At 37.1% G+C, this 21403-nt stretch overlaps 3 protein-coding genes, 1 long non-coding RNA gene and 1 pseudogene across 5 annotated transcripts; 2 read left to right on the top strand and 3 right to left on the bottom strand.

The window, feature by feature from the left end:
- Nucleotides 1-1447, bottom strand: part of LOC131799461 (adrenocorticotropic hormone receptor-like) — a 1811-nt pseudogene extending 364 nt beyond the window's left edge.
- A 2712-nt stretch (nucleotides 1448-4159) lies between these two features.
- Nucleotides 4160-5089, top strand: LOC136280032 (trace amine-associated receptor 9-like). Its single transcript, XM_066164637.1, has one exon. The coding sequence runs from the start codon at nucleotides 4160-4162 to the stop codon at nucleotides 5087-5089; it is 930 nt and encodes a 309-aa protein (XP_066020734.1).
- A 4681-nt stretch (nucleotides 5090-9770) lies between these two features.
- LOC136280030 (melanocortin receptor 5-like) lies at nucleotides 9771-10676 on the bottom strand. The gene has a single exon (XM_066164636.1). The coding sequence runs from the start codon at nucleotides 10674-10676 to the stop codon at nucleotides 9771-9773; it is 906 nt and encodes a 301-aa protein (XP_066020733.1).
- A 3879-nt stretch (nucleotides 10677-14555) lies between these two features.
- On the top strand, nucleotides 14556-15883 carry LOC136279901 (uncharacterized). Its single transcript, XR_010717053.1, has 3 exons — nucleotides 14556-14848; nucleotides 15236-15311; nucleotides 15742-15883. It is a non-coding gene; the product is annotated as an uncharacterized lncRNA (long non-coding RNA).
- LOC136279900 (lysophosphatidic acid receptor 1-B-like) lies at nucleotides 14825-18058 on the bottom strand. 2 transcript variants are annotated; one of them, XM_066164347.1, is made up of 2 exons: nucleotides 17988-18058; nucleotides 14825-16058 (listed from the first exon to the last, which is right to left on the bottom strand). In XM_066164347.1, the coding sequence occupies exon 2, from the start codon at nucleotides 16018-16020 to the stop codon at nucleotides 15073-15075; it is 948 nt and encodes a 315-aa protein (XP_066020444.1). In that variant the 5' UTR covers nucleotides 16021-16058; nucleotides 17988-18058; the 3' UTR covers nucleotides 14825-15072. The 2 variants fall into 2 exon arrangements, with proteins under 2 accessions (XP_066020444.1, XP_066020443.1); XM_066164346.1 differs by lacking the exon at nucleotides 17988-18058 and adding an exon at nucleotides 17776-17904.
- Nucleotides 18059-21403: the final 3345 nt, after the last annotated feature.

Genomic DNA, 21403 nt, shown 5'->3' with positions numbered 1-21403 from the left:
ACTTTGAGATAGATAGAAATATAACATACAACGACAACAAAAAGAAGAATAAAAAAAATGCGAAAGAAATCAGTCCAAAAATGTCGTCAGAGTGAGTTATTATGAACGTGCTCATGACGCTAAGCAACAACCAAATGATTATTATCATCACTCCATAAACCCATTTCTTGATGAAACGATGCTCGAAAGGACGAAATGTAGCGTGTACTCGTTCTAATGAAATAACAGCGAGGTTAAGAAGGGAAACTTGATAGACTTGTAGCCCTAGGACTAATTCTAGTATAAATAACAAAGTAATATCATTTCTATTGTACTCCCACAGATCACAGTTGAAGCTTCCGCTCCATTCAATCATCAGAGGCCCGTACACCAACCCGACCAAGAGATCTACAATGGCCTGGTGGATGATCAAGTATTTACTCTGGCTCTGTAGCTGGCGCTGCTTAACAAATACAATAATGGTGAAGAGATTGAGGATGACAACGGTCAGGTACTCAGTGCTAAACGCCGCAAACAATAGGATACATTGTGATGGAGAAAGCGGCTTCCTTTACTTTTGGATCGCGTCATTATAGGCACTATTCTTGAGACTTGAAGTTGAGTTTCAATCGACCCAGCCACCACCAACTGAGTGACCTGAAGAGAAGAGAAAAAGGATATGATGTGGAAAATATAATAGCAAAGTTCTGGATACCAAGAAATTACGTTTCGTGTGTCAGTTAAAGAGTTTGAACGCTGGCAAGAGACGATGCCGTGAGAACCAACATGGTTCCTTTGAATGTTTTATTGCGGGCTAAGCTTCTCAAATCTTTGCCACTCATTTTTTGGTTCTGATTATTAATGTTTCTAAGGGCTAGCGAAACCACCAGTTGCGCAGGCGACCATTTTGGTGTTTTTTTTTCTTTTTTCTTTCTTTCTTTATCAAAAGGATAAGGGCTTCCAAAGATAACAACAAGAAAAGACAATTAAACAAATAAAATACTGAATCTGCTTCTGTTCGAAATGACGAGTGATGAAAAGTACTAGCGAAAGGAAATTGATTTGCCAAAATAAATTCGAATTTTTTCTTCCCAGAGAGTTTCATGAATCAGTCTTGAGTAGATTTTAAATTTTCAACTAGAAAGTCAGCTTTATCAACATCACTGTTTATCTTGCTTCTTTTCGTTATGGATCTGACGAAGTAAAGAACCTCAACATCCAACGTACTTTAATAACATCAACAAGGATACGAGAGGCCAAAAAATTAACACAATAATCGCATCGTAGATATCCTAGAGTAAGGTAAACGACTGATGTGAACAACAATTGTTGGTCAGGGATGGAAACTTCTTACTTTTGAAGGAAAAAGGATTGAGGTACGTGCACCTGTCACACAAACCATAGCGACGTACAGGGCGTGGATCAGTCCTAGGTCCAAACGACGCAAATCCACATTAAGTGGTGTCATTTTCTAAAACGATGAAATGAATTAAGAAAGTCACGAAGATGTCTGGTCAAATAGAAATTTTAAAATTAGGACATCTCTGTCTCCTTCGACAGATTTGACATCAATTGAGGGGTAACCGGATGAACATTTTTGTTTATCTTTCAACACTTAACAGAGCATGATATAACAAACCATCAATCTCTTTGAACAATAAAAGTCCTCTGATCGATGAGGTTCTTCGCTTTTATAACTCAGCCCATTTGTCACCTGATGATGTTATATAAATAATTTTTTTTTCGTTCTTTTTTTTTCCAATGTCGAAGCGTGGGTCACATAGCAGGTTTGAACAAGAAACCGACTTATCGGTATAATACTGTACTATACTGCTACCTCGCTACCTCCTCTATCAGAAAGGAGGTCAGTCAGTTTAAAACCGCCGTCAATTCCTTTCACCCGGCTCTGAAATATACCTGGGAAATTTCCAACACTTTTTTTGGCTCTTTTGGCCATCAAAATTTCAATTGAAGGCAACGGTCTATACACTAGCGTTTACTACAAATGTATAGACTCACATAGTTCCTTGTTGTATTCATCTTCGCATTCATCACACGTCAAGAATTTCATACCTTTTCACAGTTTATCATACTTCGTCGCTTATATAGTGAAGACTCTGGTTTCCGAGAAATTAGGAGCAATGTGCCAGTTTTTCGATAACGTGGCTATCTTGTTTCTGTCGTTTCATTCACTCTCACATTTCACCCTTAAAACAGCACCAAAAAAAACACTATGCGTGTATTTCAATTCCTAAAACAGTTGAATATGTGCGCGCTTGTAAATCTATTCTTTTGCGTGACAATCAATTCACCCTTAGGAGGGTTTTAGTCAATCTTAGTAAATTGCACGCATGAACCCGTGAGTGCCCTCTGTTAGCAAGTAAACAAAACTGTGAAATATCATCATAGTGCAAAGATAAAATGCACCTGGCATATCCACTTCCGTTTTAATCCTCAATTTGTGTTAAGACTGGAACAGTATATCAAGCAGACCCCAATCAAACGGACACCCAATGTTTAACGAACATATTAAGCCAAAGTCGCCATTTTTTCTTGACACACTTAATATGGAACATAGTCGTAACTGGCAATTCCCAGACAGATCAACAAAATTGAGTCCTTTAGTGATTCAAACCTTTTGTTTAGCATAATCTTGAAAGGGTTTTATATGTGATTTTTTTCGTCTTTTATAAAAGCTGTACTGTTCGTGGGGCCGTACGTGTTCAGTTCGTGTTCGTGTTCAGAGCCAAATGCACCACGATGTCTATTTAGGATGTCGAGTTACAAAATGGTATAAGGGAATAGCGCCCACGCTATCTCCAGCCATATCTGCGTTTTTCGAGAACAGACGTAGATTTCCACCCTCGTTGTAGCCAGTGTTACAGGCAGTTGTTGGAGTGTGTCAATGGGGTTGACGTTTAGCCGTAAAACGGCAAAAAACCCGGCAAAAAAACATTTAGCCGCTGGGCGTAGAAATTGACAACTTTTAACTGTTAGTCATAACAAAAAAAACGTTGGTTGTAAAAATCTTTCCTTTCTACAATGTGTCATTTTCTGTTATCTTGGGTTAACCGTAGTCGTAAATTGGTCATAATTTTAACCATTGTTTGTTTAGAATGCTTTGTCCATAAAGCTTAAGGATCAGCGTTAAGAAAAACTCATTCCCTCCAGACAAAATGGCAATATGGCGATATGGCGATTTCTATTTCAGGAAATTTTATTGGAGGAAAGGGCGCTAAATGTTGTCTACCGCTGTAAAGTATGAAGTCATTTGATGTATGAACATATTTCATTTACTTCCTCTTCCTGTCTACCTGTCCTGCTGATTCATTCAACTTAGCCATCACGTAGGAATACTATATAAATTGAAGGATTTCGACGGGTGATTTCAGCTGAGGTAGCTAAGCTTGGCCGGAGTCTTCTCTTCCTTTACCTTTGAGTGTTGCCGCTGATGATAACTTTCTATCCTTAAGATTTCTTGTGGTATGCCTCTCGTAATACAATTTGAGAAATCATGAATGACCGTATTTTGCATGCATTTCTTTTTTCTTTTTAAACATATTATTTATGTTATTTAGTCGAGTCGGCTCGTTACTAGGAATTTTCATCTCTCAATGTTATAGCAAGGCACTGCTACAGTTTCACTCCACGCTCAGTGATTATTTAAAGTTACAAGTGGTAGTTTTCTTTTCTCCAAGAATAACTAGTTGTTCAGTCAAGGTAAGCCGACGGAACTTAATGTTTAAAATTGTTGATAATGAAGATTAAGTTAAGTAAAATTCCGGGGTGATGCGTTTCGAGGAAATTTGTTGAGCTAAATTTATTTAATTTTCCCCATTTTTTTGATTAGGTAACAAGAGGACGCTGAATTGTTTTGAAAATTATTTAAACTCTTTGTCTTTGAAAAATATTATTTTCCACCAGTTGATAATTCGTACAAAACTTGATTCTTTGTAAAAGTTCTGCGGCAATTGTTAACTATCACTCATCAGTTAAGATCGATAAAACTTTTCGCCGCTTACTAGTATGACATACATCCATAGTCCATCAAGTAGAAAGACCATCAACAATAGTCCTTGTCCTGGAATATCGTTACTATTTTTTGCTTTCTGTAGACTGTTATGTTTTCATTCATATTTAGATTATTTGGTCTGCGGTAAACCAATCTTAGTGGAAGTCGATGGCTTCCAACTCTTGTGTAGCTTCTCACAATATCACGAGCCTCAAGCACCAGAGGTCGCTTTCAACCTCTTCCTGTATTCCGTGGTTTGCTGTGCTCAGCATTGAATGTCTGGCCATAGTCATCCTCAACATCACCACCATTATTGTATTTGTGAAGCAGCGCCAGCTACAGAGGAAGAGTACATACTTGATTATCCACCTTGCCATAGCTGATTTGTTAGTCGGGGCCATATCAGGGCCGATGCAGGTTTATGCAATCATGGCTGAGTGTTACGGGAAGATTTGGGATATAACGTTTTCAAGAATAAGTTTAGCAATACGTCCCTTTTTCCCCTTTGCATCCCTTGTCAATCTTGCGTTCATTTCGCTGGAACGAGTACACGCAACATATCGCCCTTTTAAGCATCGTTTAATCAAGAAATGGGTGTATGGACTAGTTATAGCTTTTATATATTTATCAACAATATGCAAAGGTACAATAGAAATAGTAACCGATTGGCCATTAAACGTAATTTGGGTTTATTGTTCTTATTTCATTCTTCTGGTTCTCGTGTGCCTATGTTACATTTCCATTTATATCAAAGTTCGTTGTAGTCATCAACATCAACTTCATGGTGCAGCCGGCCTGAGGGAAAGAAAACTGACGAGTACATCGTTTCTTGTCACCTCTGCGTCATTATTAACTTTTCTACCACTTACTATTTGGGAAAGTATAATTTTCCTTCATGTCATGTCCATTCCAAACTGGTCCACTTATCTGCAAATTGGTGGCACTATACTAACATTATTCTTGGCCAACTCGCTAATAAATCCTATTCTTTATGCAGTGCGGATGCCAGAATTTAGGGTAGGTATATCAAAGTTGATATACCGTAGGACGCCCCAAGACCATCGAAATCCGGTCGAATATCCACTTCGCAATCTTTAGTTCAGGCCGACGCTTCATTTTTTGCGATAGTCTTGATCAGAAAATGTAAATAAAATATTAAAAATGGTTTAGCTAATCAAAGAATCTGTACAGCCGTAATTTTCATTATCCATATTAAAATACTATTTGTCGTTACACATGTTTTGTGTTTAGCCTGACTTGTAATGGTAAACCACAAGTTAAAATATATTTCAGAACAAAGAGACAAACAACGAGCGGGACCACAAGGATCGGGTGCATTATTATCAATGTAAATGATCAACAGCAAGTTGGCGGAAAAAGCGGTATTCAGTCCTATAAACGACAACAAAAAAATCATACTTTTTCTAAGACTGGAATATTGCGTCAACTGGAGACCCCAGTTAAAACGGATACCATATGATGAGCGAACTTAACCTAAAGTGGCAATTTTTTATTGACACAATTAATCTAAAACATACCCGTATTTGGCAAACTCCATAAGAACGCAGGCTTAATTATAACAACTGAGTCCTTTGGTGACTTAAAACTTTTATTTAGCCGAAACTCCAAGAGATTTAGCAACAGATTTTTTGTCGTTATTTACGAAAGCTATGCTGTTTTAAAATCATTTCCAGATCACGCTAGCTCAGCAAAATTTCAGTATACGGCTTAAAGGAGCTTAATTCACCGCGGTGTCGATAAACTATGGTGAGCTATAAAGTGGCCAACCATATTTGCGTTGAAATTTTCCTTACTTTTCTCTTTTAATTCTCATTTTTTACAATTTATACAAATTGCGTATCATAATAGATGCATGTTTAATTTCATATTTCGACTTAGTTTTGAATTCATCTCTGCCCATCCAGTTTGAGCGAAGGTTATCGTCCCCCTTTACTGAAGCCAGTGTTAATGGAGAGTGTCTGAGTGCTGTGACATGAAAATGCTTTGTCCTTAGTTATATGTCAGAAAATCGTTCAGTTCCTCCGAGATAAAATCATAAGTTTAATCTTCTTGCTTTCCAAAAAGACCGAGTTGTGAGCGGAATAATAGCAAGAATAGTTAAAGATATAAGACATCTAGGGTAAAAAAAAATTAATGAAATTCAAAACATAAAAGGAAGCGCGAGGTAATTGGAAAGTAAGCATTGCAAAAGTTCCTTTCATCTGATTCTGTTGATGTTTCCATGATTTGTAATTTCATAAAAAGTAGAATCACAAAATTTAAAGCGTAACTGTAGGATTGACCTTTAAATTAACTTATTCCCCCCAAGCAAAAGAACGATTTGAAGCTATTTTAAGATATTTTCTTGAAGGTAACTGGACTACAATATGTTCTGCAGCTGTAAGGTAAGAAGTCGTTTGATGTATTGATATAATTAATTACCGTCCTCTTCCTGTCCACCTGTTCTATTGATTCATTCAACTTAGCCATCACGCATTTCGTAGGCAAACTGAATCGAAGGATCTCGAAATCGCCGCTTCACGGTTGTTATATAACAAAAGGATAAATAGAAAAGATGGAAAAGAAGGTTGTATCTAAGGTACCGCCCTTTTTCATAAATTATCGTCGAGGGTCGTGCTCCTCGGACAAAAGAGTTTGGTTACAAATTCAGTACGGAGGATGAAAATTCGACGCTGTTTACAAGTACAATCACCAAGGAAGAATTGAACATAAAAACTAACCATAGTTAACCTCGTGAAGCTAACAGTCTAAATAACTTAACAACTGCTTAACGCCGAATTCATGATGGAAAATTAAAGAAACGAGTTAATTCGACGGTGCATGTGGCAACTTAAAATAAATCTAACAAGTTTGTATTCTTTTTTCTTTTTAGACAATACGTAACAGCGCCAGCCCCAGCGCCGAAGTACATACTTGATCATTCATCTGGCCACAGTTGATATGTTAGTCGAGGCTGTATCAGGGCCGATGCAGATTATTTTATTCGTGGCTTGGTGTTTCGAGAAGAGTTGGGATATACCAGAGTAAGTTTAGCAATACGTCCTTTTTTCCCTCTTAACACATCTTGTTAATGTCGCGTTCATTTTCGTTGGAATACGCACACGCAACATATCGCCCTTTGAAGCATCGTTTCATCAAGAAATGGGTTCATATATAGGCTAGTTATAGCTTTTATCCATTTATGAAAAATAATACGTAGGGGTACAATACAAGAAATAACAGATTGGAAGTTAAATCTTATTATGGTTTATTCTTCTTTTCTCTTTCTTATTGTTTTCATTTGTATTTGTTATATTTCAATTTATATCAAAGTTCATCGTGATCGTCTTTTTCGACATCATGATGCAGCCGGTCTGAGGGAAAGAAAACTGACGAGGACATTGCGTCTTGTTACCTGTGCATCATTATTAACCTTTCTACCAATAGTTATTGACGAAGGTATGGTCTATATTCATATCATTGCCGTTCCAAAATTTTCCTTACATCTGTAAATTTCTTGCGCCACACTAACATTATTCTTGGCCAACTCGCTAATAAATCCTATACTCTGTGCATTGCGCATGCCAGAATTTAGGGTAGGTATTTGAAAAATGGTACCCTGCAGAACCCTAAAACCGTCTAAATCCGGTCAAATAACCATCTCGCAATCTTTTGTCTAGGCCGAAGCTTCATTTTTCGCAGTTATTTTAATCCGAGAATGTAAATATAGTATTCAAAATGTGAATCACAGAGTGTGAACAGCTGTTTTATTTTGATCATTACTATTAAAATATTATTTTTATTTCACATGTTTTGTGTTGAGTCTGAAATGTAAAATAAGTGTCTCCGAATTAATGTTGAAACCTCTATGATAATTAACTAATTTATGTTTACCTACGTTTTAATACTTTTTTCATGGCCTTTCTGGGAAGCCTAACACTCACCCGACTTTGTTGGGTATTTTTGTCTTGTTCAACTTTTTGTACTGTTTAAGATACATTGACTTGTTCTCAACCAATGAAGATGCTGAAATTTTTGCAAACATATTGTTAGAGGGGTAACCGAAATGAACATCTCATTAAACTAAGTATAGCGTACAAAATTATAATTCTCTTTGACCACTAAAAATCTTCTGACCGATGAGGTTTTTCTTCTATAACTCGAACGACTTGTCATCTGATGTTTTTTCCTTGTTCTTCTTTATTCTTCACGTCGAAGCATAAATTTTCAGTCAAAATCGTAAATAACATGTATCAACAACAGAATACCTTGACAGTAAAGATACAACAAAAAAGACAAACGAGTGATGTTGCCATACATCACTTCACTATTCATTCGTATCAGATAAAAAATAATTTTGGAATCATAAGGGTGACCTCATAAGAGTTTTACGTTTTCACCATGCTACTTTTGCAAAAAAAAAAAGGTGAACTTAGTAATACCTTTCAGTTTACAAATGCTTTCCCTTGTTCAAGCGATAGTACGGTCCTAAAAATATAACATGAAAATATTAGAGATGGACTACGGCTATTTTACTTCAAGCTTATTCTTAGTGGTAGTACAAGGTGACCAAACCTTCTCTTCCCAATGCAGCATTTTTTATGGAGTCGAAGGAAACAAAGATAACTGACCCGATTGAATAAACAGCCTGTCACAAAGCACTAAAAGAAGGAAACAATTTTCAGTAAATTTCAAGGTTAATCTATCAAACACTGTTTACTGGCATACGTAATTATTATGTCTTAGAGAGACACTTGTTGATACTTCTAAGTAATTAAGATTCGCTAAGAATGATGTTTAGTTGGTCTTGTGACATGGCGTGCTTGATCAGGATTAAAGGAGTTATCCTTCGTTTAATCGGCCATCACTCCAGGCAAGACACGGGCAAGAGAATGAGCTCCTCGTCTTTCACGTTTCCGACACACCTTGCGCTTTCCTCGCAGTTTTCTATACCCGCCTGACGTCCGTTGGAGCGGTGAAAAAAAAAAAGAAAAGTGCACCAGACAGCAATTCCACAAATTGAGGTTTTAATAAGTTATCGATTTTAAACTACATGCAAGTCAAATGAATACTTCCTTCTAGAATAATGTAAAATTACAATCATGATGTTTTTCACACTGAAAAAACTGCTTATGGTTTCAACACGGGTTAATATTATCTTAATCAGGCAAAGATCTCCTTCATGCGTCTACGTTAAACCACTTTACGTTGGTATTATGAAACTATCAATCGTCATCTAATAAATTTTATAATTATAACCATTTCAAAACGTTTCACCTTGTCTGAAATCTTTCGAATGCACCTTTCAAATATAATTACATGGAATATTTTGTGATTTAGCACCAACTGTTGCCTTGAGCCCAATAGAATTATACATTTCTCATTTTCACTTAATGCCAACATTAACAAATAACAGTCGTTTTCAATCCTCTCAAAAGTACATTTTTACCATTAAAATGCCTTTTACTGCTGGACCGAATCTGTAAATATATATATACATGTATATCTGAAAGTTGGACAAATCAATAAGACATAACTTTTCTGTGACTCTGAGTTTCAAGCGCGGAACTCAGAGTCAGAGAAAAGTTATGTCTTACTGATTTGTCCAACTTTTAGATTACCACGCTCTGCGGACGCATCGAGCACTATCCGCAAGGATAGACTATATCACGGTGTAACTAACGAAAATCGGACGATACTGACGGCAAAATCAAATCGGTAAAAAGTCCTCCCGACTTTCCATTCTTTCTAAAATTTTTTTGCACCCTTAAATAGATGTTTAAAGATTTTGAAGCGGGATATCGATTGGATTTATAGGGTTCCGAGCCCTACGGAAAATTATTAAAAATATGCTTGTTCTTACCTCAGGCATTCGTATAGCATAAATTATAGGATTTATCAACGAGTTGGCCACTACAAATGTTATTACTATCATCGAATAATCAAATGGTAACCAAATGTAAAGGTTGAAAACAGGCTTAGGACTGGGAAGCCATAAACCCCAAAAAACAATCTTTGGCAAGAACGTTATTAGCGATCCAAAAGTGACAAGAAGTAAAGTACTCGTCAGTTTTCTTTCTCTCACACCAGCTGCACCATGGTGCCGAGGAAGACGATTGCAACGGACTTTGAGACAGATAGAAGTATAACACACAACAACGACAAAAAGTAGGGTAAAATAAAACGCAAATACGATTATTGGATGATAGATGAAGAAAAAAGTATAGGGCACTATTCCTGATAATATCGAGTTCATGACGGTAGGCACTAACCAAATGATTGTTATAATCACTCCATAAACCCATTTCTTGATGAAACGATGCTTGAAAGGACGAAATGTAGCGTGTACTCGCTCTAATGAAATGACAGCGAGGTTTAGAAGGGAAACTTGATAAACTTGTAAACCTAAAACATTTTCTAGAATAAGTAACCAAGTGATATCAGGCCTACGGTAATCCCACAGATCACAGCTGAAGCTTCCGCGCCTTTCAATCATCAGAGGCCCGAACACCAACCCAACCAAGAGATCTACGATGGCCTGGTGGATGATCAAGTATTTACTCCGGCGCAGTGGCTGGCGCTGCTTCACAAATGCAATGATTATTATGACATTGAGGATGACAGTGGTAAGACATTCAGTGCCTAATACAACTAACCATGGAATACATTGTAATGGAGAAGGCATCGTGGATCTTGTAGGTACCATTGTTGGGATTGACAGACATTGAGTAACACTGGAACCAACGAAAGCCAACCGAACGACCTGAACAGGAAAGAAACGTCTATAATGTAAAAGTAGAGACCAAAGTTCTTGATATCATGCTGGTTCTCGAGTTAAAACATTCGTAATTTGCTTGGTCCTTGGGTGCTCGATAAAAAGAGAGTGTACTTGTTCTTCTTGGTTCTGAGCGCAACAAAACAAGCGCAACAAAACAAGCAGCTGCGCGAGCAAATAGTTTGGCGCACTTTTCCATTCAAAGGACTACTACTCGGGATAATTTTTAAAAGAAAAGACTACTTAACAAACAAAATGATGAGGAAGCTTCTGTTCGAAATGAAAATTGATTAAGAGTATTTGCGAACTCAAATTGATTTTCCAGAAAAACAAAGATATGAGAACTGAGAAAAACATCACAACATCGCATCGCAGATATCCTCAATTAAGAAAAACGGCTGATGCCAACTACACTTGTCTGTGTTGGAAAGAAAGTTCTTTCTTTTGTATGTGGGATCGAAATACATGCACCTGGCCCAAAAAACCTAGCGAGGTACAAGGCGAGAATCAATCCTAGATCCAAACGACGCAAATTCACGTTAAGTGACGACATTATCTAAAAAGAAGATAGAATGCTTGTGCTACTTACGTTTAAACGATGAAGTAAATTAAGAAAACCATGAAATTGTGTGGTTAAATAGTAATCTTAAAATTGGGACATATTTTTCTCCTCGGATAGATTTGAGATCATTTCGAGAGGTAACCGAAATGCACAGTTTTGTTTATATTTCGAAACTTAACAGAGTACGGTGCAATAAATAGTTGGTGTCTTTGACCAATAAAAGTCTTCTAAATGATGAGGCTTTTAGCTTTAACAAGTCACATGATTTGACATCTGATGATGAAAGGTGGCTAAGTACCGTTCTAAATGCAGCATCTGGCTCAATTGTAACAAAAATTAAGGAGGCGAAGGAAACAAGGACAACCAATCTAAATAATTAACAATCTGTCATAAAGCACTTTGAGAAAGCACCACATTTTTAGGTAAATTTCAAGGTTAATCTACTCAAACGCTATTTACTGAAATACAAAAATATTACATGATGATATAAGAAGTAAAGTGCACTATAAAAAAGTTTTAGAATTTGCCGAAAAGAGAAAATTTCATGCAATACTTGCAGAAAGTAAATACCCATAAACTATAATAATGTAAAACCTTTCACCGTTGAATCAATTTTTGTTCAAAAGACAAATCTTTTTTTCCTTTCATTGTGCGGCTGCTCGAACACCGCGAGCAGGAAGATCTTAAGATGAAGATCTGCGTCCTTTCAATATCATTTTACCTCCGACAGTGAGTTCGTAGATCGGTTTGCTTAACAGGTGGCTTAATTTCTTCGTTTTAATGGCGGAGGCATATGTGAGACGAGCGCGAAAGAAGTGCGAGAGGTGATGTAATGTTTTCCATAAGCTTTCAAAGAAGGAAGAAGGAAAAAAAACCTTTTTTTTTCAATTTCCTAAAAATGTAGTATCTTATAAAAGAAATCAAGTTCTATCAACTTCTGAAATTTTATCTTGGTATCTTTTTTTCCTTCAAGAGTTATAAAGCAAAAAGTAATTTGAGAGTAGAACGGAAGGCGCGAGATTGATGATGCTGCAACTTCTTCTCGTCCCCGAATTAACGATTTCAAACCACTGTTGATTTTCAAAGCACACTGTACAGTTTTTTTTACAGTTCTGAAATCGCTCATTTAATAGTTCTTTCTGAAAGCTAGAGAGATTATTGTTCTAATTAAATTGTTGTTTTCAAGCTGTTATCGTGTTCAAAAGCGACAAGTCTCTTTTGCCGTTGCGGCGAAAGGAAAATTTCTTTACAGTTTGCATCGGAGCGGAAATATAGTTCACTGGTATAGATAAGGCCTCCTAATAGACTTGAGAGATATAGTGGCCAAAAATCTATTTCTATCGAAGTTGCCGAAGGCGATAGTTCGCGAAAAATATCGTCGTCAGTCCACCATCATTCGCGTAGCATTACACTTCGAGCACCGATCGTTGACAAGCTGTGTTGTGTTTCGAGTGAAGCTTTCCTTTCTGTGCCTGACCTTTTTCCTCCTCTTTTTGCTTCGACACAAATGGTTACATATTCACGCGTGTAACACTAAACCTTCTCGACCCAACTTCAAAATACAAATCCCAGACACCCTTTTTTATTTCGTTATGTGCAGATCACGTTAAAAAGAAACGTGTTGATTAAAATGCGTCGTCAAATGAAGTTATCTGAAACGTCTCTGCATGAACAAATAAGCTCCCATTCTGTTTAATATTAAAAATTGCAAAATTAAATTTTATTATAAGCTTTAAGAAAATTTATACCATTACTGGGATAGCGGGCATAACTTTCACGCTATCTCTGTTTGAATGAAAACGCTAATTTTCCTTCTGTGATACCTTAAAAGGAAATATTCTATGTGATGTAAGATTCCCTAGGAAGGATCGTCAGTTGGTCTTTTAACATGGCGTGCTTGCGTCAGAAGTAAAGGAGTTATCCGTCGTTTAATCGGCCATCACTCCGGGCGAGACACAGGCAGGGGAAAAAGTTCCTTTTCTTGGACTTCTCACACCTCGTGCTTTCCTCACACTTTTCTGTTCCCGCCTCAAACTCAAAAGCGGATAACGCCTGTAACGCAGGCTGTTTCTGTTATATTTGTTAAGAGAGTTAGTTAGCGATATCTTCCCCATCCTCTGGTTCCAAAAAGGATGCAGATGCGGTCAGAGAAAATAAAACCACATCAAACAACATTTCTACCAATTGAGGTTTTAATAAGTTATCGATTTTACATTACAGGCATATCAAATTATACCTCCTTCTTGTTATGGCAAATGTGTATCTTTTCTTTTTTCTCTCAAGTAGGTCTTATATCTCCGCACCCATTCATTCACACTAATTCTTTTCGTTTTTCCACGTATCATTTCTCCACCATTATTTTCGTACTTTATGTAAATTACGCCGCCCTTTACATATCATGTTTCATGCCCCTGTTAGCAGTGTGTCTTATTTTGCGTCGATATAAACCTTTTTCATGTCTTTTATGTTCCCTTAGCATTTGGTTAGTTTTTTGGTAAGTATCTTCGCATTTATTTTTCCCGTCTTTTTTTTGTAAAAGTCGTTTTTCTGTTACTTAGGTGTACATCTTCTTCACGTGCGTATTAATAGAATGCTGAGTAAACGTATTTTAGTGAAGTGGGCCCATGCCCCTTCACTTCTAGAATAATGTAAAATTACAATGATGTTTTTCACTTTCCAAAAATTCCTTAAGGTTATCACACATCCAAAAGATCCTATCTAATAAGTCAATGTTATTTTAACCATGCAAAGAACTCTTTTATGTGTCTTCTTTCAAACACCTTATGTTATTATTATGCAGCTGTCAAGCATCATCTTAGACATCTTATAACATATACAATTATATAATTCAGTATAATTATGTCAAAATGTTTCACCCTGTCTGACATTGTTTGCTTCTTTTCAATATGATTTCAGGAAACATTTTGTGATTTAACACTAAATTTTGGCTCAAGTTCATTAGCATTCTTCGTTCTCATTTTTACACAACACTAACACAAACAAGTAGGGTTCCCTCTCAATCTTTTCAAATTAATTGTTACTACTGAAATACCTTTTACTGAATCGAGGTTTTTTATATTACGATGTAATTAATGTAAGTCGGACGGAATTGAAGGCAAAATCAAACTGATTAAAAATCTTCTCGACTTTCCTTTCTTTCTTTAAATAAATGTTTAAAGATTTTCAAGTGGGATATTGATTGGATTTATAGGGTTCCGAGCCTTTCGGAAAATGACTACTAATACGCCTGTTCTTTCTTCAGGCATCCGTATAGCATAAATCATAGGATTTCTCAACGAGTTGGCCACTATAAATGTTATCGTTACCATCAAAATGTAAATAAAGACTGATTGGAAAGATGGAAACAAGCTCGGGACTGGAAACCCAAGAACCGCAGAAAACGATCTCTGGCAGGAACATAATCAAAGATCCTAAAGCGACAAGAGATAAAGTACCAGTCAGTTTTCTTTCCAACGGACTCTGAGACAGACAGAAGTATAACATACAACGACGACAAAAAGTATGATAAAATAAAATGCAAAAACGATAAGTTCATAATATCTGACGAAAAAAGGTAAAGGGTACATTCCTGATAATATCGAGTTTATGATGACAGGCGCCAACCAAATGACTGTTATCATCACTCCATAAACCTATTTCTTAATGAATCGATGCTTGAAAGGACAAAATGTACCGTGTACTTGTTCCTATAAAATGACAGCGAGGTCTAAATTAAATAGATGTTTAAATATTTTGAATTGGGATATCGATTGGATAATTAGGGTTTAAAGCCCTGCGGAAAATTATTTGCATTATACCTGCTCTAATTTCAGGCATCCGTATAGCGTAAATTATTGGATTTATTAGTGAGTTGGCAGCCACAAATATTATTTTTACCATTTCAAAGTGAAATGATGACTGATTGGAGAGGTTATCGAAAAGCTTGGAATCAGAAGCCAGAACGCCCCAGAATACCACCATCGGTAAGAACGTTATTAACGACCCAAGGGTGATAATAAATGAAGTATTCGTCAGTTTTCTTTCCCGCAGGCCGGTTACGCCATGGTGTTGAAGATGACGACTACACCGGACTTTGAGATAAATAGAAATATAACATACAACGACAACAAAAAGAAGAGTAAAAAAATATGCGAAAGAAACCAGTCTAAGAAAATCGTAAGAGTGAGTTATTATGAATAAGTTAATGACGCTAGGAACCAACCAAACGATTGTTATAATCACTCCATAAACCCATTTCTTGATGAAACGATGCTTGAAAGGACGAAATGTAGCGTGTACTCGTTCTAATGAAATAACAGCGAGGTTAAGAAGGGAAACTTGATAGACTTGTAACCCTAGGACTAACTCTAGTAAAAGTAACAAAGTGACATCAGGCCTATGGTAATCCCACAGATCACAGTTGAAGCTTCCGCTCCACTCAATCATCAGAGGCCCGTACACCAACCCGACCAAGAGATCAACTATGGCCTGGTGGATGATCAAGAATTTACTCTGGCGCTGTAGCTGGCGCTGCTTCATAAATACAATAATGGTGAGGAGATTGAGGATGACAACGGTTAGGCATTCAGTGCTGAACACGGCAAACCACGGGACACATTGTGATGGAGAAAGCGGCTTCCAGTGCTTTTGGATCGTGTCATTATAGACACTATTGTTGAGACTTGGAGCCATTGAGTTTCAATCGATCCAGCCACCACCAACCGAGTGACCTGAAGAGAAGAGAAAAACGATATGATGTGGAAAATGTAATAGCAAAGTTCTGGGTATCAAAACATTACGTTTTATGTGTCAGTTAAAAAGTTTGAATGCTGATAAGAGACGATACCGTGAGAACCAGCAGGAACTACTTTGAGTATTTTGTTGCGAGCTAAGCTTCTCAATTCTTTGCCACTCGTTTTTAACTCGTGTATTGCGCATGCACAACACGAGTTATAAATTGTTGTCCATGTTTTTTAAAGCTCCTTGAATTCGTAAGACCTTCTTAAAACAGTCTTACTTTGTGTACAGAAAATTTTGAAAGCTCAGCTATTCACAGATTTTCTGTACAAAATTGCACGCAGTCGTTCAACTGGAATCTTTATTAAGTGCGTGTAATGACAGCAATATGAACAGTTCGTGTCATAAAAACAAAACTTTTACCGTACTGAACTGCACCGCGATACAGTTTAGTCTGTTATTCTTGCTTCTGGCAGTTAAACGTTTCCGATGGAATCGACCAGTTTTCTTTAACCGGCTTACCGCTCAACAGCAATTTTTTTTTTTTTTTTCGTTTTAGTTTCAACAAGCGGCGCCAGCGACTAGCGGGCGTGCGAGGATTCACACTGAAATAACAGAACAGCCTTCGTTTTTTATAAAATTGTAAATTGCAATCCCTGAACTTGAAAACAATCCGAAGATTCATTACAAATATTATTTACTCCAAAGCGTTCGGAGTTAACAGGTGTTCAAAAGCTTTTTCTGTCATGCGTTGAGACTAGGGACAAAATCGATCATTACATTTCGTGTCGTGCGTTTTTTCTGTGTGAAGCAACAGAATGTGGCGGGAACTGACGAGATTACGGGTAAACACGAAAATCAAATAACACCTAAACAAATAATTTTGCCACCGATTTTCAGTTAATTTTTACCGAACAATTTTCTTTTAAGTTTCAAGACAATTTGAAGATTCAAAATAAATATTACGTACTCAAATGCGAAAGTTATACACCACAACAATTGATAAATAGGTCCTGAAATGAAATTCGATCTTGTTCTTGATTATACGTTGCCTAGCACGAGACCAAAAATCTACCTAGGGCAGTCTGGGCTTAGTCATACACTCAAAACTCGTTTCCGTTTGTCTTATTAGATAAACAGAGAATCATTCATGCTTTCATTTATACAGTATTGCCTTGATTTTCAAATATTTACAATGATAGTTTCACCTTTCACCCACATTTACTACCACCTTTTTCTTTTGAACCAGAAACAAAAATGACATATGTTTAAAACACATGACATCATCCACCCTTGTCAAATAAAATGGCATGACCATTTCAATTGTAATGCCTTCTTATCCCAACGTTAGTTTGTTTCTTTGCTACACTAGCGAACACTGAACTACTGCTCGTACTCTAAATATGACAATCAACCACAAAATTCCCTAAGCCAGATAACATTAAACATAATCCAAAAAATCATGTAGGTCGTCTGTCAATTCACGAGTTTGCTCACAGAGCACTTTGATGTGGTTCTGATTCTTGATGTTTCTGAGCAACCGCCAGCTGCGCAGGCGACCATTTTGGTGGTTTTTTCTTGTTTTTTTATGTTTTTATTTTTTATCAAAAGGATTAGGACTTCCAAGGATAACAACAATAAAGGAAAATTAAAGAAATAAAATACGGAGTCTGCTTCTGTTCGAAATGACAAGTAATGAAAAGTACTTACGAAAAGAAATTGATACGCCAAAATAAATTCGAATTTTTTTCTTCCCAGAGAGTTTCATGAATCAGTTATGAGTAGATTTTAAATTTGCAACCAGAGAGTCAGCTTTATCAACATCATTGTTGCCGTTCTTGACGTGCCTTTCCCTTTGAGAGTTTATCTTGCTTCTTTTCGTTAGGGATCTGACGACCAAAAAACCTCTACATGCAACTTACCCTACTAACATCAACAAGGATACGAGAGGCCAAAAAAATATCACAATAATCGCATCGTAGGTATCCTCGAGTAAGGTAAACGACTGATGTGATCAACAATTGTCTGTCAGGGAAGGAAACTTCTCACTTTTGTATCAAGGATTGAAATACGTGCACCTGTCACACAAACCATGGCGACGTACAGGGCGAGGAACAATCCTACGTCCAAACTACGGAAATTCACATTTAGTGGTGTCATTTTCTAAAATAATGAAATGGATTAAGAAAGCCATCAAGATGTCTGGTCAAATAGGAATTTCAAAATTAGGATATCTCTGTCTCTTTTGACAGATTTGGCATCAATTTGAGGGGTAACCGAATGAACATTTTTGTTTATCTTTCAGCACTTAACAGAGCATGATATTACAAACTATCAATCTCTTTGAACAATAACAGTCTTCTGACCGATGTCGGTGGGAGAGCCGAACGAAGGGCTAGCGCTCGAAACATCGGCTTTGAAACTCTTAACAGTGGCCAATTTACGTTATCAACTCAGATGATTATACCAAATTTCACAGTAAGATTAACTTGGTAACGAACGTACGTTTTAAACTAATCAAAAGTTGGTCAGATCTTTTTCATTTACTCAAACCTAGGTTACTATCAATTAATTTATTCTCATATTACGTGGAGACAACAGCAGCGGACTGCGTCGGCTTGAAGGATTGCGGAAAATTATTTTTAAAATCCTGCTCTTAACTCAAGCATTTGTATGGCATAGATTATAGGGTTTATCAGCGAGTTCATGCTTGAGGAATAGCAAATTAGCTGTCGTAAGAATGTTGAAAATGTTCCTCTGGAAAGAGCCAAAAGTAACTGGATATGGAAAACGAATACAGTTGTACATATAATCGTTGGCAGAATTGTTAACAGTGATCCAAGGGTGACAAGAAACAGTGTAATTGTCAGTTTTCTTTCCCTCAAATCGGCTGCACCATGATGTTGAGGATGACGACTACAGAGGACTTTGATGTAAATGGAAATGTAAGAAACTAAAATCACAAAAAGATTAACAGCAAATTATGACAATGCAATAATATCATTTCCATTTAAATCAGGGTGGAATATGTAGATTAGAGTTTCGCCGTCCTCACCCCAATGGGAAATATCCAATTTACATCTATTATCACACCATACATCCATTTCTTTATAAAACGATGCTTGGAAGGACGAAAGGATGCGTGCGCCAGTTCCAAAGAAATAATCGAGAGATTGATCAAAGTGCTCTGTGAGCAAACTCGTGAATTGACACATGATTTTTTGGATTATGTTTAATGTTAGCTGGTTCAGGGAATTTTGTGGTTGATTGTCATATCTAGAGCACGAGCAGTAGTTCAGTGTTCGTAGCAAAGAAACAAAGTAACGCTAGGACAAGAAGGAATTACAACTGAAATGATCATGCTATTACATTTGACAAGGGTGGACGATGTCATGTGTTTTAAACGTATATCATTTTTGTTTCTGGTTCAAAAGAAAAGGTTGGAAGTAAATGTGGGTAAAAAGTGAAATTAACTGTCTATCATTGTAAATATTGGAAAACCAAGGCAAAACTGTCTTAGTGAAAACATTAACGATTCCCTCTTTATCAAATGAGACAAACGGGAACGAGTTTTGAGCGATATAGCTAAGTCAAGACTGCCATACTTCACAAAGGAAAAACACATACGAAACGTAATCATCGATTTTGTCCTCAATCTCACGCCATAACAGAAAAAGCTTTTGAACATCTGTAAACTCCGAGCGCTTCGCAGGAAGTGATATTTTCAATGAATCTTCGAATTGTTTTCAAGTTCAAGGATTGTAAATTACAATTTTATGAAAAGCGAAGGTTGTTCTGTTATTTAAGTGTGAATCCTTGCATGCCTGCCAGTCGCTGGCGCCGCTTGTTGAAACTAAAACGAAAAAAAGAACTCTTTTAAGATTATCATTGGCTTCTTTTTCACCCCACCACTATTCTTAGCAACAAAGGTCGCCATTTCGTCTGTTTATTGCTCGCCAAAAACTATCAAATGCACTCAAAAGCCTAGAATCGAAAAAAAGTTTACAGGAATCGACCAATAGAGCGAGCGAGCGAGTGCTATTCTCCACATCATATCTACAACTCGCTCTTGCGCATGCGCACAATTCACGAGTTAAAAAGGGACACTAGTCGAAAAAGAAACTGTTATACTAATTCCGGTTGTATTCTTATTCATAATACAATATTCGTCGGCTTATTGAGCTCCCACAGATCACACTAAGAGTTTCCGAAAAATCCCCGTGAACCCAGCTAAGGAGATCGACTATCGCTAGATTGATGATCAAGCAGGTACTCTACCGTCTTAGCTGCTTCAAAAATCCCCTCCCCCCCCCCCCACCCCCCACCTCTGGCCCCACCTGTTCAAAGGCTGGATAACGCTATCCGCTGAATAAATCTTTGTCAGGTGGATAGCGCAAAAATCATTTATTAACTCTTATCAGCTGGATAGTGATTTCTCCGCTCTCTGAACAACTTAGCCCAAATCTGCAATCGTCGCTGTAAATACTGATTGGAGGAGAGTAGAAACGGCTCAATAACTCATATAACACCAATAAAAAAATCAAGTATGCGGAAACTTTGTTGTTTACATTTAATTAATCTTGGTTCGATGTTTGTGATAATTTGCCACATCAAAACATGTTATGTTTTTCCCTACCATCTGCCTCTACCCAGGCTACCCGTTAGCGCGCTGAAATTTTAAAAGAGAGGTCCAGACTGGCATCCTATCTAGCGGGAGTATAGTCGCCTCATACTATGAAAACCGGAATAAGCTCGTGTTCGATTGGCCAATTTGCTTGAGCGCAGACTACATCTTTTTTACCTTTGACCTTTTCAGTGATTTTTTCCGTATCACTTACTCTCTTCCTTCATATCAGTTCCAGCCGAGACCTTTCAACACAGCTTCCTGTTTGGATTTCAAAGTGCTTTTATCCCTATGAAGAATAATTGCAGGAAGAGGTGGCAGCAACTTGATCTTGATGACGTCCGAAAATTTGCAAGGCAACAACGTTAGGTTATTTTCGGCATCATTCCCAAAAAAGGCAATTTGAGACCCAAGCATACTAAGTAAATATAATAAAAATTTGAAAGATTGTGGCACGTAAATTTAAACAAGCTAGCGTAATATACATTTGAAATTTGTGTTAAGAACAGAATGATGGGTTACAGAAGAATCTCTCTAATTCCGTAAACTTTAGCAAAGTCCACGTGAGGATTGTGTACTGATATTGTGAATTGAAAGTGACACTTGTTGACATCAGGGAAGTCATGCGACAGCACTTCAGTGCATTGAAGCTATGTCTAAGAATAGAAGAGGAATGTTTCCGGTCCGAAACGCCGCGCAAAACAATTGACCATA

The sequence above is a fragment of the Pocillopora verrucosa genome, chromosome 3 (genome assembly GCF_036669915.1).
Source record: "Pocillopora verrucosa isolate sample1 chromosome 3, ASM3666991v2, whole genome shotgun sequence".
NCBI classification, from domain to species: Eukaryota; Metazoa; Cnidaria; class Anthozoa; order Scleractinia; family Pocilloporidae; genus Pocillopora; species Pocillopora verrucosa.
The sequence above is the reverse complement of the archived record's forward strand: the minus strand, read 5'-3'. Positions and strand labels throughout refer to the sequence as shown.

Coding starts and splice junctions, on each gene's coding strand:
- LOC136280032 (XM_066164637.1), top strand. CDS start 4,160: ATGGCTTCCAACTCTTGTGTAGCTTCTCACAATATCACGAGCCTCAAG.
- LOC136280030 (XM_066164636.1), bottom strand. CDS start 10,676: ATGCCTTCTCCATTACAATGTATTCCATGGTTAGTTGTATTAGGCACT.
- LOC136279900 (XM_066164347.1), bottom strand. CDS start 16,020: ATGGCTCCAAGTCTCAACAATAGTGTCTATAATGACACGATCCAAAAG.